The sequence below is a fragment of the Perca flavescens genome, chromosome 7 (genome assembly GCF_004354835.1).
Source record: "Perca flavescens isolate YP-PL-M2 chromosome 7, PFLA_1.0, whole genome shotgun sequence".
In the NCBI taxonomy this organism is placed as follows: Eukaryota; Metazoa; Chordata; class Actinopteri; order Perciformes; family Percidae; genus Perca; species Perca flavescens.
The window spans coordinates 29,492,550-29,506,340 of NC_041337.1; the positions used below are offsets into that span (position 1 = coordinate 29,492,550).

Consider the following 13,791-nt stretch of genomic DNA (forward strand, 5'->3'; position numbering starts at 1 on the left):
GTGACGGGAAGAAGTGGGGGAAGAACGATGGACAGTGATGTGAAATGAAAATAATGCTTGTTCTTGAGTCATTGCTGGCAATCTGCCCATCATTTTGAGTTTGAGCTGAAAAGCCACAAACCAGACCAGCAATTTCTGCTGTGGGGCAGTAGAAATCTGGCTTATTACATCACTCATAAAGTTTATCGATTTTAGATTTATGTTGTCTCTCACCTTTCTGCTTTTCCTTCCTTCTCCTAGTTGTCTCTTCAGGCGCAGAATGTGCCCAGTCTGTCTGCTGGAGTGAACTGCTCCTTCGAGGACTATGTAGAGACAGAAGGACGCATCTACGGCGGACGGATCTTCTGCCTGTCCCCCTCTACAAAAGAGGTGTCCCCCATCACACGAGACCAAGGTAAAAAAACCAAAAAGAAAGATATCCCAACATAACCAACATAACCCTGTACAGGGTGTGTGAAAGATGTGGAATCAAAGAATTATGGAGTGAAATTCCCAGATCTCTGACTTGAACTCTGAACTATTGCTATTTAGATTCTTCAAAGTAGCCACCCTTTGCTTTTTTATTAATAAGGGAAAAAATTCCACTAATTAACCCTGACAAAGTACACCTGTGAAGTGAAAACCATTTCAGGTGACTACCTCATGAAGCTCATTGAGAGAACACCAAGGGTTTGCAGCGCTATAAAAAAAAGCAAAGGGTGGCTACTTTGACGAATCTAAAATATAAGACATGTTTTCAGTTATTTCACACTTTTTTGTTAAGTACATAATTCCATATGTGTTCATTCATAGTTTTGATGCCTTCAGTGAGAATCTACAATATAAACAGTCATGAAAATAAAGAAACACATTGAGTGAGAAGGTGTGTCCAAAATTTTGGCCTGTACTGTATACTAAAGACTGAAAGGAAAAAAAAAACAACAGCACTGGTAATATGGTGTTTTGTGACTCCTTTTAGGTGACCAACGTGTTATAAAGTTGTATCTGAAATCAAAGGAGACGGGGAAGAAGTTTGCCAGCGTGGACTTTGTCTTCTACAACTGCAGCGTCCACCAATCGTAAGTTTTCCCTCATATTTCAAAACAAAGAGTTTGTTGCTAAGTGTGAATGGAGTTAGAAGCAGAAGAAAGGAGTGAGAAAACATCTTTGTATATGCCCTACACCCAGCAAGATGCAGACTGTTGGAAAGCATTGATCAATAGAGGAGTGTGGTTCTTTCCCAAAAGCAATAGTGCTAAAATATTGGCCTGCAAATAACTCCTATAATGGAGAAGGGAGAAGACAGCATGCAACCTTTGCCAATTCATTATTCAATGTATTCAAGCTTTTTACAAATCAATTAGTTAATTAAATCTCAAGCAATAAAGGGACTACTGGTGAGTGAAATAATAAATCGATTCCTAACCATGCAAGACTTAGAAGGGCAGCCAAGCTCGGGAAGCTAAAACACGTAAGTCGTGTTTCTTGGAAATGAATTATCCCTAATTTAAGTATAGGACTACTGATAGGCTTTCCAGCACTGTTTTTGCATGTTTTTGTGTTTATATGCGTGGCTGACCTTTTAATTTAAGAAAGAAAAGCACGGAAGGAGAGAAAGACTTGAGAGACTATACCTTTTCTATATACTCTATTCGAATTTGGCGAAGAAATAAATTTTTAATCATAGTTTTTAGTCTTTTTTTAAATCTACAATGTTATTTCTGTTGATGCAGTATTATTGGCAGTTGACAGGGCTGAGCAATTCATCGTTTTGTATAAAAACTGCAATTTGTAAGTCTGCCATTTTCAAATGGCAAGAGCCAAGATTTGAATCATAACTTACAGTATGATATCTTAAAGAGCTGTAGAGGTGCACGTTGTTTTTCTTGTTGATTGTTGTCAGTTGTAGCTAATGAACGTTTTTTAGGTAATGTGGCCAGACAGTGGTCAGAATCTTATCATTGTTTCAGCTTTACCTTAAAACTTGATTCAGGGCAGCAGCCGTCTTTCCTTGAGGCATTTATTTTGCTTTTTGACGCTATCATAAGCTTTAGCTCAGTCAGAAGTTGCTAAATGCTTTCATTTGCTAATTTTAATATATGTGATGATGTCATTAAGCAATAAATTGCATACTCAACATTTAAATTGCAAACATTCTTTTGCGAAATTAAGTTAAAATGTAATTCAGTATTTCTAAACAGCTTTATCATTATCTATAATTACGGTTTGTCCATAGGCAACTAATAATAATAATAAATTGAATTTATATAGCGCTTTTCACAAACTCAAAGTCGCTTATAATGCCTTACATTTTATGGACATAAACTAACTCTTGTAAACCCTTGTAAATACAAAAGTAAATCAAGTGAAAATATAAAACCAAGTTAAATGGTCAAGTCATTCGTTGTGACATATTGGCAGCTCTTTTTAAGAGACAGGAGCTAATGCCTACCCCAAAAATTTGCTAGGCCCTTTCAAAGGGAAATAAGTTATTAAAAACATATATTGTTCAATGCTATGTAGACCACGAACTATAGACCTGGAGTTTAAATTACAATATAAGTCAGGGAAAAAATGAATTGTTCACCCTTAACAGTGGTTTTGTCTTTAAATGCCAGTGAAGATTTTCAGTTGAACTTGCACAAAGAGAGGAGGGGGAGGGAAGAGAGGGAAGAAGAGCGTCAGTGAGATGGGCCTGATAATGAATGAAGAATGGGTTCCTAATTGACCTGCCTTGTTAAATAAAGGTTAAATGAAAATAAATAAAATGTCATTCCCTATAATGGCTCTTGGCTGCTGCTCTTAAGTCATTGAGTGGGATTCACTGTTCCACACTCTCTCTCTCTCTCTCTCTCTCTCTCTCTCGTTCAAGTTTCCCCCACCTGGCACAGAGTCACATCCTCTCATTTAGGCATCTGCACTTTGTGTCAATACACCTGAAATGAAAATGCATCGGTGGCTTGCTCAGAGTGGATTTCTCTTTCTCTTGCCAAGCGTAGAGTGATGGCAGCATTACTTCCTCCGCTGACGTTTACATCATTCAAAATATCCTCAATTAAGAATAAAATCCATTTGAGGGGTTTTTTCTTTATCTTTTTTGATGATTTGAACACCCCTCGTAAAAGAAAAGAATGGGGGGGGAAAGGGAAAAGAGAGTCAGAATATCAGGACATAAAAACCAATACAGAAAAACAGCCAAATAGTATGCCATAAACTAAAGACTCAGAAACTTTGTCTCTAAAGTGTCTTTTGTGCATTCGTAATTGGTGTTGTGTGTGCATCTTAATGCAGCCGAGAAACCATGAAGTTAAAGACCAAAAATGCATTAAATGATCTACGCCCAAGGTACTAAATTTAGACTCTGGTTCCTCTGTTATAAAAAAAGATTTTCCCACACCAAACGCTGAAAAGAGTTTTAAAAACTACAAATTATGACCATAATCTTTAATTCCTGAATCCCCATCATTACAAGCACCGAGTAATAAGGAGTGTAAAGTGTCCTGCTTTCGTTCTCTTTCATGTCACCATCCTTCCCTCCTGGGCCCTCTTTTCTCGTCCTGCCTTCCCACCTTCCTCTTGTCTGCCTATTACTCTCTTCTCCCATCCCTCTCTTTACCCCTCTCTCCCTCCCCCGACCCTGACCCCTCTTAGCCCTCTCTGTCCACCCCCCCCACCTCCCTTTTCTTGCCCCTCTCTCGTTCATCAAGCCCATTTATTGCCTGCGCTCTGCTTTTGGCCCTGAATATATCTGCATAGTAATAGGCCGTTAATTAGCTCTAGCCGGGGTGCCTGTGTGAAGATCGTCATAATGGAGTGGGCTTGGAGAGAGAGCTCACCTGGGCCACTTCTCAGGGCCTCCAGGCCTAGTTCAATGGCTTTGATTCATTTTGTGAATGTGAACGTGTGTGTGTGTGTGTGTGTGTGTTTCTGTTTGTTCCTTGTGAGTTAAAGAGCATACAGGATGTGTCAAAGTAACTGCACTGTAGTGTATATGTGTGTGCATATATTTGTGCATGCAGGAAGCGTTTTCTCATTTTGTGTGTGTTCGTGTGTGTGTCTGTGTGTGTGTGGGTGTGTGTGTGTGTGTTTATGCTCTGTACCCATGATTAACCAGCCCACCTAGCCCTCCTCTCTTTGCTGCATAAACAGGCGTGCTGCTGTTTAAGCCTTTGATGTTGGCTTCGCTGGCCCCCGCAGGACTGTAAAACTACAGTGCAGTTATCACCGCAGCAGCTGTAACATAAACCCACATATTATACACCACACCCCCTCCGTCGTCTCCTTTCCCCTCTGAATCTTTGACACCGCCTGTAGGAAGCCGGGCGCGGGAGCCTGCGGCATTAAGCGGCAGATAATGGAGTTCTCCTCGTGGGCGTGGTGGGCGGGTGAAAGGGTAGCACAGGCCTCGCAACAGCAGACGCGCAGACGTACAGTATCGGCACAGATGCACAAGCGGAGCAGCCTGCAGGCAAGCGCTCGTGTGCAACTTCACGCAGCCCCGCTCCATGTGCTCAAAGGTGGATGCAGCACCTGCATCACCAGCCTTACACGTTCTCATACAAACACACACAAACAGGTGCACGCACAGTCAGAGGGAGCACACAGAAGGCGCAGACTTGGCACGGCAGATTTCGCTGCAAGCTAGTTGCATACGCTGTTACAATATTAGAAATTTGCATTAAAAAAGAGGTTTGGAATAGTTTAATTGAGCATGCGTCTCTAAAGAGAGTAAGAGAAACAAATGGGAGGAAGAGCGCTAGAGGGAAGAGTGAGACACGGAAGTAAACTCTCGTTCCGTGAGAGCTGGTGAGGGAATAGACAACTGAAAAAGGAGGCATGAAGAGGGAAAGAGAGATATAAAGCAGAGTGTTAGTGAAGGAGACAGAGATTGTGTCCATTGTGTCAGGAATAATGCGTCCCACACAGCTGAAAGGTTAGCGCCGCAGCCGCAGGCCACCATGACCATTACAATATGAAAGGGGCTGAAATCTATGCAGTGAAAAGAAGCACTCAGGGGAGGGGACCAGCCCACGCTCTGGCCCCCATCAAGGGCTCTCACTTCCAGGCAGACCGTTCACTTTGGCCTTCTGTTCAGTTTAGGGTTCAACTTTCCTGTGATTACATTCGCCATTAGTTGATTTTTGTCGCAATAGTTGTTGGTCCAATTCTCAATAAGTGCGATGCGCTTTAATTAAACTGTGGGTTGAGACTCGCAGACTTACTGCTTTTGGACATCGTGACAAGATGCAGTAATATCTTATAATGAGTCTGAGTCCCCTGTTGAGAATCTAAACTTCTCATTTGGTTCCTGCGCTGTATAACTTAATGATGTATGCATCATTCTATCGCTGCTCACTTTGGAGCTTAATTGGATAAAACACAAAGAGGCCTATTTATAGATCACATAGCACAGCCAGTCGTATCTCTCTTTTAAACACTATCCACTTGAAAGATGTGTGATAGATATGATGCCAAACCAATCTGAGCTTTTAATCTGAACAACATGCCTAGGTAGTTGCTTAAAGCACTGATTAGGCTATTAAAGCTTTATGCTTTGTGTCTCAGAACGGATCACTGGCACTAATTCAGTTGGATCGGCACATGTTGTCATGTTTTGGGGAGCTTTAGATACTTCCTAATCAGGACAGAATGGCAGCTTTATCTGTTGCTTCATCCACATTGACCAGAATTAAACGAGCACTTTCATATACGTAAGTGCGGGGCCACAGCTCGCATATCAACAGCTTTGTTCCATCGATCCGGCTTCGCTAGAACAAAAGCTCGGAGAAGATGAAATGGCGTTTGACCCGGCTCTGTTGCTAGGCCTTGCTAAATAGCAGGGGATTTTATTGACCACATTGCAGCAGCGCAGCCACTTACCCAAGCCAGTCGTCCAGGCATTGACAGCTCCACTGTAGGACAAGTCTCCACTGCCCAGGTGACCCAGAGGAATGCTACGATGTCAACATGGGGCGAAAAGCTTGTGTATAGGTGCGTGTCAGTCTGTGAGCGTGTGTTATCGCGGCCGCGAGCGTGCACACGCACACACACACACACACCCACACACACACACACACACACACACAGCTGTGAATGTGTGGGCACACACCCCTGCAACAAGAAATCGATACACCCTGGGGTTAATAGTGATGAGGAACTGGCTCACCAGCTTTACTAACAAACATCAGACTGTTAGCATAACCTTAGTCCACCCCTCTCCCCATGGAAATCCACTGGCATTGATTAGAAACCTCACACTGCAGTTCAGTCTAGTCTCCCTAGCTTCTCAGCTATGAAGCCCCCTATCACTCTGTCACTCCAATACAGGCGGGTTAGGAGTTAACCCTCTAAAATCTAGAATAAACCAAGGACAGAGGGACAAAGACAGAACGCGGATTAGACCGAAATCCAATTTAAAGTCTTTCTGGCGCTAGGGTGGCATTGTGAGCTGAGCGATTGTCCTTGAGTTTGGAGGCCCCAGTTTTAAACCCCCGTGGTGGCTCATTACTGTGGTGCTTTTGCACTAGACTTGTCAGAGAGATCACTTGTCAGTCAAACAGTGAAAGTGGTATTGTGGTTTATTTTTCCTTTGAATTTACTGTTTAAAAAGACTTTTAAATGGATGTGAATGTCACACTCTGCCTACATGGCTGTATGGATTTAGACATTGTACAGTACAATAATGTGCTAAGCATAGCTATATTTTACTATAATGCTCAATGCTAGCTTTCACTTAAAGGTGCACTACGAGTTCCTGCATGGTTTCAGCGCGATTTCATTTTCGTCTCAAATCGTAGGCATCTCTCCTTGATCCGCTAGCTGCCAGCCCCCTGTAAAAAAGCCCGGTCTCTGGAGACAACACACGGGCCGTCAACGTCAAACAAACAGTAGGGGCACAGGCTGTGCACCAAAATACAACAAACCACGTTTGCAGCAGCTGCTCTAAGATACAACTCACGCTACTCAATCAACTCTGCTCACTGTCCCCACTCCCCCCATTATGTGCATGCACACTAATGGTGCGTTCTTTTTGTCTTGTAATCGCGACTAGTAGCTCGACTGTGACATCACATCTATGTCGAAAAACGAATAACTGCGGGTTGTTGCGTTCTTTTTGTCACACAATACTACGAGTCGGAGAAAAGATGGATTTTTGTAACATTTAGGATTCTATTCACCCAGCTATTGACATATTACACAAATATATTTCACAGTTTGATACATGAAAATTACGTTTTGATTAACGTTAACGTTAGGCTATTGCTCTGCTTTCTACTCAAGACTCGGCTTAAAGCCATTGTTGTCATATAGCTGCACAAGCTACAAAATAACTAATCAGGCGGTATTTAACTCCTAATAAGACTGTAGCGACATGCCTATAGGTAGCCGTATACAGTGCTATGTGTACGACTTCTTCATTTGGTTACAACAAAGACAAAGGTGCTTAAAATGGTAGAAAACCACAATTTTTACTACGTGTGATGCACGACGTAGCCATCTCTGAAAGTGAACTCGGGGTCCTCTGAGTTCAGACGACTTGACGAGTCGTATATACGACCTCAGTGGTGTTCTTTTTGCAACTTCTGGTTAGTAACTCCGGAAAACGACTCGTAAATCGACTTCGGTGGACAAAAAGAACGCAGCATAACCCTCACCCCCTCCCCCAACCATCTTGTCGGTGATTGGCTGGAGCGTGTTTTCTTGCCGAGAGTTAAATACCACTCTAAGATTTTGTACGTATTAAACAATTAGGATATAACGTGTTAATCTGTGAGCTTTAGTGGGGCTAATAGGTGTATTTTGTTTTACCTTTTAACAGAGTCCGGCTAGCCGTCCCCCGTCTGCTTACAGTCTTTATGCTAAGCTAAGCTAACAGCCTGCTGCATGTAGGTTCATACTTAGTGTACATCCTTGTCAGTGGTATCGGTCTTTTCATCTAACTCTCAGCAGGAAAATGGTAAACCTAGCAAAGACCGTTAGTAGAATGTAGCATTAGTTGCATAAGCACCACAGTGCAACATGGGCAAATAAATCTGGAGAGCGAGAACTGGATGATGGATACATAGAAAGGACCCCACAGGTTCCCAGTCAGTTCCTCGGGTGGCTGCGAATTGGCAAGCAGAGACTGTGGGGGTGTGGGGGTTGAGTTTTCGGAGGCCCGATTGAGTACAGTGACAGCGTATGGGAGCGAGGACTGACGTAACATGTAATTAGAACTCGCTGTTGTCAAGCCAGTTAAGTGTAATTTAGTTCAGAAGTGGTGTAAGGACTAGAAAGCCAGGACTTGTTCTAGTTGAAAAGAGCATGTCAGGATTTTTTAAGTGTTACTCGACATCAACTCATGTCAGACTTTGTAATTATTGTTTATTATTTAACGTGACACATTACTGGACATATTTCTGGGTGAATTTATAACCCCCCTTTTTTTATCATGAAAACAGAGCTTTGCTGAATTGAATAACTATCGAGCAATCGTTGCTTTAACTTCTCATATTAAATGTAGAGTAAAAACCTAAAGTAACCTTTGTGTTTTTGTACAAACTTCCTTCGCATTGCTTTTTTTTCTCTTTCTGGTAGCCATGATAGCCTTGTTTTTGGGTGGTAATCCATGTTTGAATGTGCATATATTCATTTTCCATCCTCAACTCTGAAGAAAAAGCTGAAAAAAAACAAGTGTTATATAAAAACAGGCTTATCTTGGTCTGCCAGCTTAGTTCACTGTAAGCCTCCAAGCATTGAGAATGAGAAGGGAGGAGTGGATCGCCGAGGATTCGATCCTGCTCTCTCTCAGCTGCTTTCAGCGTCCGCCTTGGCCTCACTGACAGCTGGAATAAAGTCTTAATGCACGGGGCCACAGTTACACTCGTCATTCCAACATGATTTCTGGAGATTTGGCCGTAACCGTTTTGATGTTGTGCGAATGTTTGGATGCATGTCCAACTTCGGCCTGTCAGAGTGTGGTACGTGTCCCCCCCCCCCTCCGTTGAAGGTTTTCTTTTCATCTGTGTTTCCGCTCGTCCTGTATTTCACTTTGCAACAGCTCTCCCTGAGTATACCGTACCTCATCTATGATGAATCCGGGTCATAGTAGCTGGGTTTCCATCAGTGTGGGATGGAATGACGAGCAAAAATTATGAGTAAGGAAATGTCAGTAGAATTCTATAATATGCATCAACGTTTTTTTTTGTTTTTTTTCTCTCTTTACAAAATTGTTCTTGATGATGTGTGTGTTTGTCTCCTAATGTTGCTATTCATTACATTTCTTTTTAATCTGTGTTCTCAGATGAAAGCTTTAAATTTGGTTGACAGTATAGAATAATAATGTCCACGCTGATGGATGGACGTTTTAGCTACACATGTGAGAAAGGGAGAATGAGACGGGAATGTTGCCCTTTATTTGTGTATTTAAGAATCTTAACCGCAGAATTGATTTCCAGATGTCATTTTTGTGGTGAATTTTTGAGCCTGACTAATCTCTATAAACAGATATCTGCAAATGAATGCAGAATTTGTAGGCAACGGAACAAGATGTTGCTATCGAAAGCGTTCTGGTTTCCGTTTGTAGCCAGTTTGTAGTCCGAGTAGCATTGACCAATCACGTTTGATCCCTTAGATTTTATTTTATTTTTTTATTCTGACCAAGATACATACTGAGCACGACATTTTCCAACCAAAAAATAAACGGTAACACTTTACTTGAAGGTATCTACATGAGAGTGACATGACTGTGTCATGAACACATGAACCCTAACTCTAACTCTAACCCTAACCCTAACTTGTTATGACAAAAACCGAATGAAACTTAATGACAGAAGCGTTATGTCATAAACCTTTAGGACTTGTTTATAATGTTTATGACACGTTCATGACAGTGTCATGCCACTCTTATGTAGCTACCTTCAACTAAAGTGTAACCAAATAAACTTGTCAGCTCTTTCTTGTGGACAAACGCAGTTTCTAAATGAGCTCAGACCTGTAGTTCAGCATTTCTGTGCTGCCTGAGTTAGCATGGATGGATGGCCATGGACAGAGTGATTATATCTATTGGTGTTTGTAACTTTAACCCTTCTTTGTCTCCTCCGTCTGCCACGTTCTCCCTCGCTCCAGGTGCCTCTCCTGTGTCAATGGAAACTTCCCGTGTCACTGGTGCAAATACCGCCACATGTGCACGCAGGATGCCAGCGACTGCTCCTTCCAGGAGGGACGAGTCAACACCTCAGAGGTGAGGGCACACACAAAACATCCATGAGCACGTGCAGATAAACATGCTCTCACAAACAATAACACGAAAAGATTCAGAAGGGCAGACAGGCAAAGCAACACGTTAATACATTTACAAGTATTAATGCATGTGCACACACAAGTATGGTACCATGGCATAGTAATTCCAAAGATGCATCTGGGACCTGTACACCATTTTGTGTGTGTGTGTGTGTGTGTGTGTGTTTGTGCGCACGTGCGCGTGCATGTGCGTTAGTGTGCGTGTGTGAATAAGTGCTGCTATGAGTGGCCCAGCAGCAGCTGTTGTACTCCAAGCAGCTCTGGATTTATTCACTTATAAGCGAGTCGCGGTGAATGAGTATGCAAATGGCAGCGCGCGCTACCGTCCCAAATGTTATATTTGCATGAAGACCCTCATCTATCCATGAGCTGACTCGCTTTCACAGTCCCTCCGTCTTCGCCTAGGTCTCTAGTTCTCACTGTCTCTCACGCAAACACTGCAACGCACACTGACGAACACGAGTGAACTTCTGTGTCCTCAGAAAGTCACGCTTAACACTCAAACACCTTCACTTCATCTTCGTCTCTATTTTTGGCAGTTTAAAAATCACCTTAATGCAAGGCGATACAATTGACTTTTTTTTTTTCTTTTCTTCTCATTCTTTTGCTCCCAACTGTGCTGTAAAACGACACATCTTATTTTGTCGGAGTAACATTTTCTGTTGCATGGACACAAATTCAGCCTTTTGTTGCCTGTGCTTTCTTTTTACTTCCTTCTCTCATGCATAGGTTTATCTGTGTCTGTGAACTTGTTTTGGGTGTTGTCCATGTTCATCTTAAGCTTTGACACTCTGTGACTGTGTGTTATCACTTCATCAAAGTGAACTGGAATATTTTGGGCGCCTAAAAAGTGTCTCGTTCAGCACTCTGCCAACAAAGCTAGCCAGCTAGTGCTATCGTTAGCAGGTAACGTAAGGGAAAGTCTGCCGATTTCCAACCAGTTCTATGTACTGCCATACATTCAGATGAACAGCACCAGTACCCGAAGGTCTGCGTTTACCCGCCAGTAAAACTCCGCTGGATGACTCGCGTCAGAAGGGTTTGAAAATGTTAACTTTTCCTCTTTAGCGTTTGGTTAAGCGCAGCGCCATTAAAACCATACACAACACTGGCATAGACGCGTCATTTCCCCCAGCTCTGCCCTTGGTCACTTCTGGCTCAGAAATACCGAGACGGCGACAGCCAAAATGCAAACTCCCGGCTTCAAAACGGCAGTCCACAAACCAATGGGTGACGTCACTGATGCTACGTCCATTATTTTTACAGTCTGTGGGTTTGACCTAAGACATTGCTTGTGCCCATGTGTGTGGTGTGTATATTTGCATTATGATGTCTGTTAAAGTGTTCAAATCGGGCAGCAATTTCAGGGCAGTGTGTGTGTGTGTGTGTGTGTGTGTGTGTGTGTGTGTGTGTGTGTGTGTGTATTATCGTGTAAACACACCAGGCTGACATCCATCCTCATTTTGTTTTGGAGAACCACACCAATTCAGCCTTTTGTTGTTTTTTTTAATTTTTAATTTTATGTTCTTTCCTATTTTGTTTTCTCATGTCTTTTTGGTGCAGGCGTCGCCATGGTTACCAAGACACTTTGAACGTCAGGGGGGTTTTTGCTGCATTTTGATAGACACACACAAACATACCAGTGTCATCAGGAAATCCTCACAGGGATTATTGTTATTAACACAGCGGAGAGTGAAGCGACAGCTACGGGCTCTTGTGTTGGATGCGTGTGTTTTTCGATGCATCCTTAAGTTCTCCGTCATTGAATCGGTAGCATTTAGAAGCAATGCATATGCGCCCATTTGAGCCAACAGCCGTAGTTTTGTCATCACACATTTATCTCCTCTAGCCTTGATTTTGTTCCAGTTTGCCAGTTCGTAACCCCTGCTGTAAGCAATATTGCCCATCTCCGCTGCCTGAAAATGTTTCCCCCTGTGTCATTAGCAGTAGGTTGCCAAAGTGATTGAATTCACACTACACTGGTTATCTTCCCAAAGGCATGTGTCAAATTTCTTGAGGCTGACTTCACTTCATATCTGATAAAATGCATAGAATCTGTGAAACTCTGCCACAGGTACGTCACAAAAATCCATCCCGTGTGCACACGGATAACAGCCAGTGTATCGTTGTTGCCCTCTTGAAGTAAATGTAATTCTCTGATGTCACTTCCTGGTATGTAAATATATATAAATCAGCTGTGTTGTGACAGCAGATAAACCGAGAGGCACATTAAGGGCGACCAGGCAGAAAATTGCCGGAGAAAGAGTCGGAGAAACACTTGAGAAGGCCATCAACAGAAATATGTATAAACACAAACAATGACAGAAACAAACACCAGGATAAACAAACACGGAGACAAACAAATTTGCTCTGCTCCAATGAATGACCGCATTGGGCTGGTAGAGCCGACTGGGCCAACGCTGACTTCATTCAGATTAAAGGAAATAGGACAAAATAAGACAATGCTAAAAAAAAAAGGTAAAAGGTAATAGAAAAAGAGGTTTGTTTGCATTTATTTTCCTGTCTACTAGCTCGCCTGCTTATTCATTTATTCATTGATTGCAATTCGCTCGCTTGTTAATTAAGTCGTTTCATTCATTTTGCATGGGGTCGCTTTTCACCCAGGATATTTCATGTCCCATAGATGAATTAATGCCGTAACATGATTGACAGCAGAGACACAAAATGGCTGCCAAGTAACAGTCCCAGATGGGAGCTTTGACAGGAAATTACTGGTTTCTTTTTCCTTTTTCTTTTTGTGTAACATAACAGTTTTGTCATTAGTCATGAGCTTTTGGTTATTGATAGTATCCTAATATTGCCTTCACATATTGAAAGTTACTATGAGAAGCACACATACTGATGCTACAAAAGAAACTGGTAAACATATTTTGAAGGGCATCAAAGCCAAGTAAATTGAATAACTGAGTTTGCACAGTCTAAGTCCTGATGCAGAGGGCTCTGGAAAACACAACAGCATTGTCTGGCACACATTTTGCCTTAACACAATGCAATTTCATCTGGCAACCCACCCACCTGTCAAATTTGTGCAAGCACACATACCTGTTCATAACATGAATGACTTATTATGTACATTGTTTTTTTTTTTAGTCTGATGCCAACGTTTTTGCAGTTGTGGAAGAAAAAAAATACATGAGGGCATGGTTAGGGTCTCCTGCATGATCCATCCACCATCCTGGTACTTTGTGCCTAGTTAAATTTAATGAATGCCCCTCTCAGGATTACCACAAAGACTATTGAGGTCTTGGATAGTGTCGATTTTGGATCAGTAGTTATTTATATTTATTTCTTCATGTTTTTTCGGAAAGTATAGCTTCGAGTGGGTATTTATTAAGGCCTGATGCATTCATTAAGACTGAGTGAAGTCATCTGAATCTGTCAAAAGGCGTGCTCATTATGAGCCAGCGCTTGTTCTGCATCAGCAGTTCTGAAACAGTTTATTTAACTATCAAGGCTCTGACCTTTACAATATGTGAAACTGCAACTCACCAGCTCTGACTCAGTGTGATC

At 42.2% G+C, this 13,791-nt stretch overlaps 1 protein-coding gene across 3 annotated transcripts in view; it reads left to right on the plus strand.

Moving 5' to 3' along the window:
- LOC114558410 (plexin-A1) overlaps positions 1-13,791 on the plus strand; it is a 295,347-nt gene that overhangs the window by 163,602 nt on the left and 117,954 nt on the right. For all 3 annotated transcript variants that reach the window (XM_028582404.1, XM_028582402.1, XM_028582403.1), the window contains exons 8-10: positions 241-394; positions 959-1,058; positions 10,087-10,201. In XM_028582404.1, the coding sequence (XP_028438205.1) occupies positions 241-394; positions 959-1,058; positions 10,087-10,201 (369 nt within the window). The remainder of the gene's footprint in view (positions 1-240; positions 395-958; positions 1,059-10,086; positions 10,202-13,791) is intronic.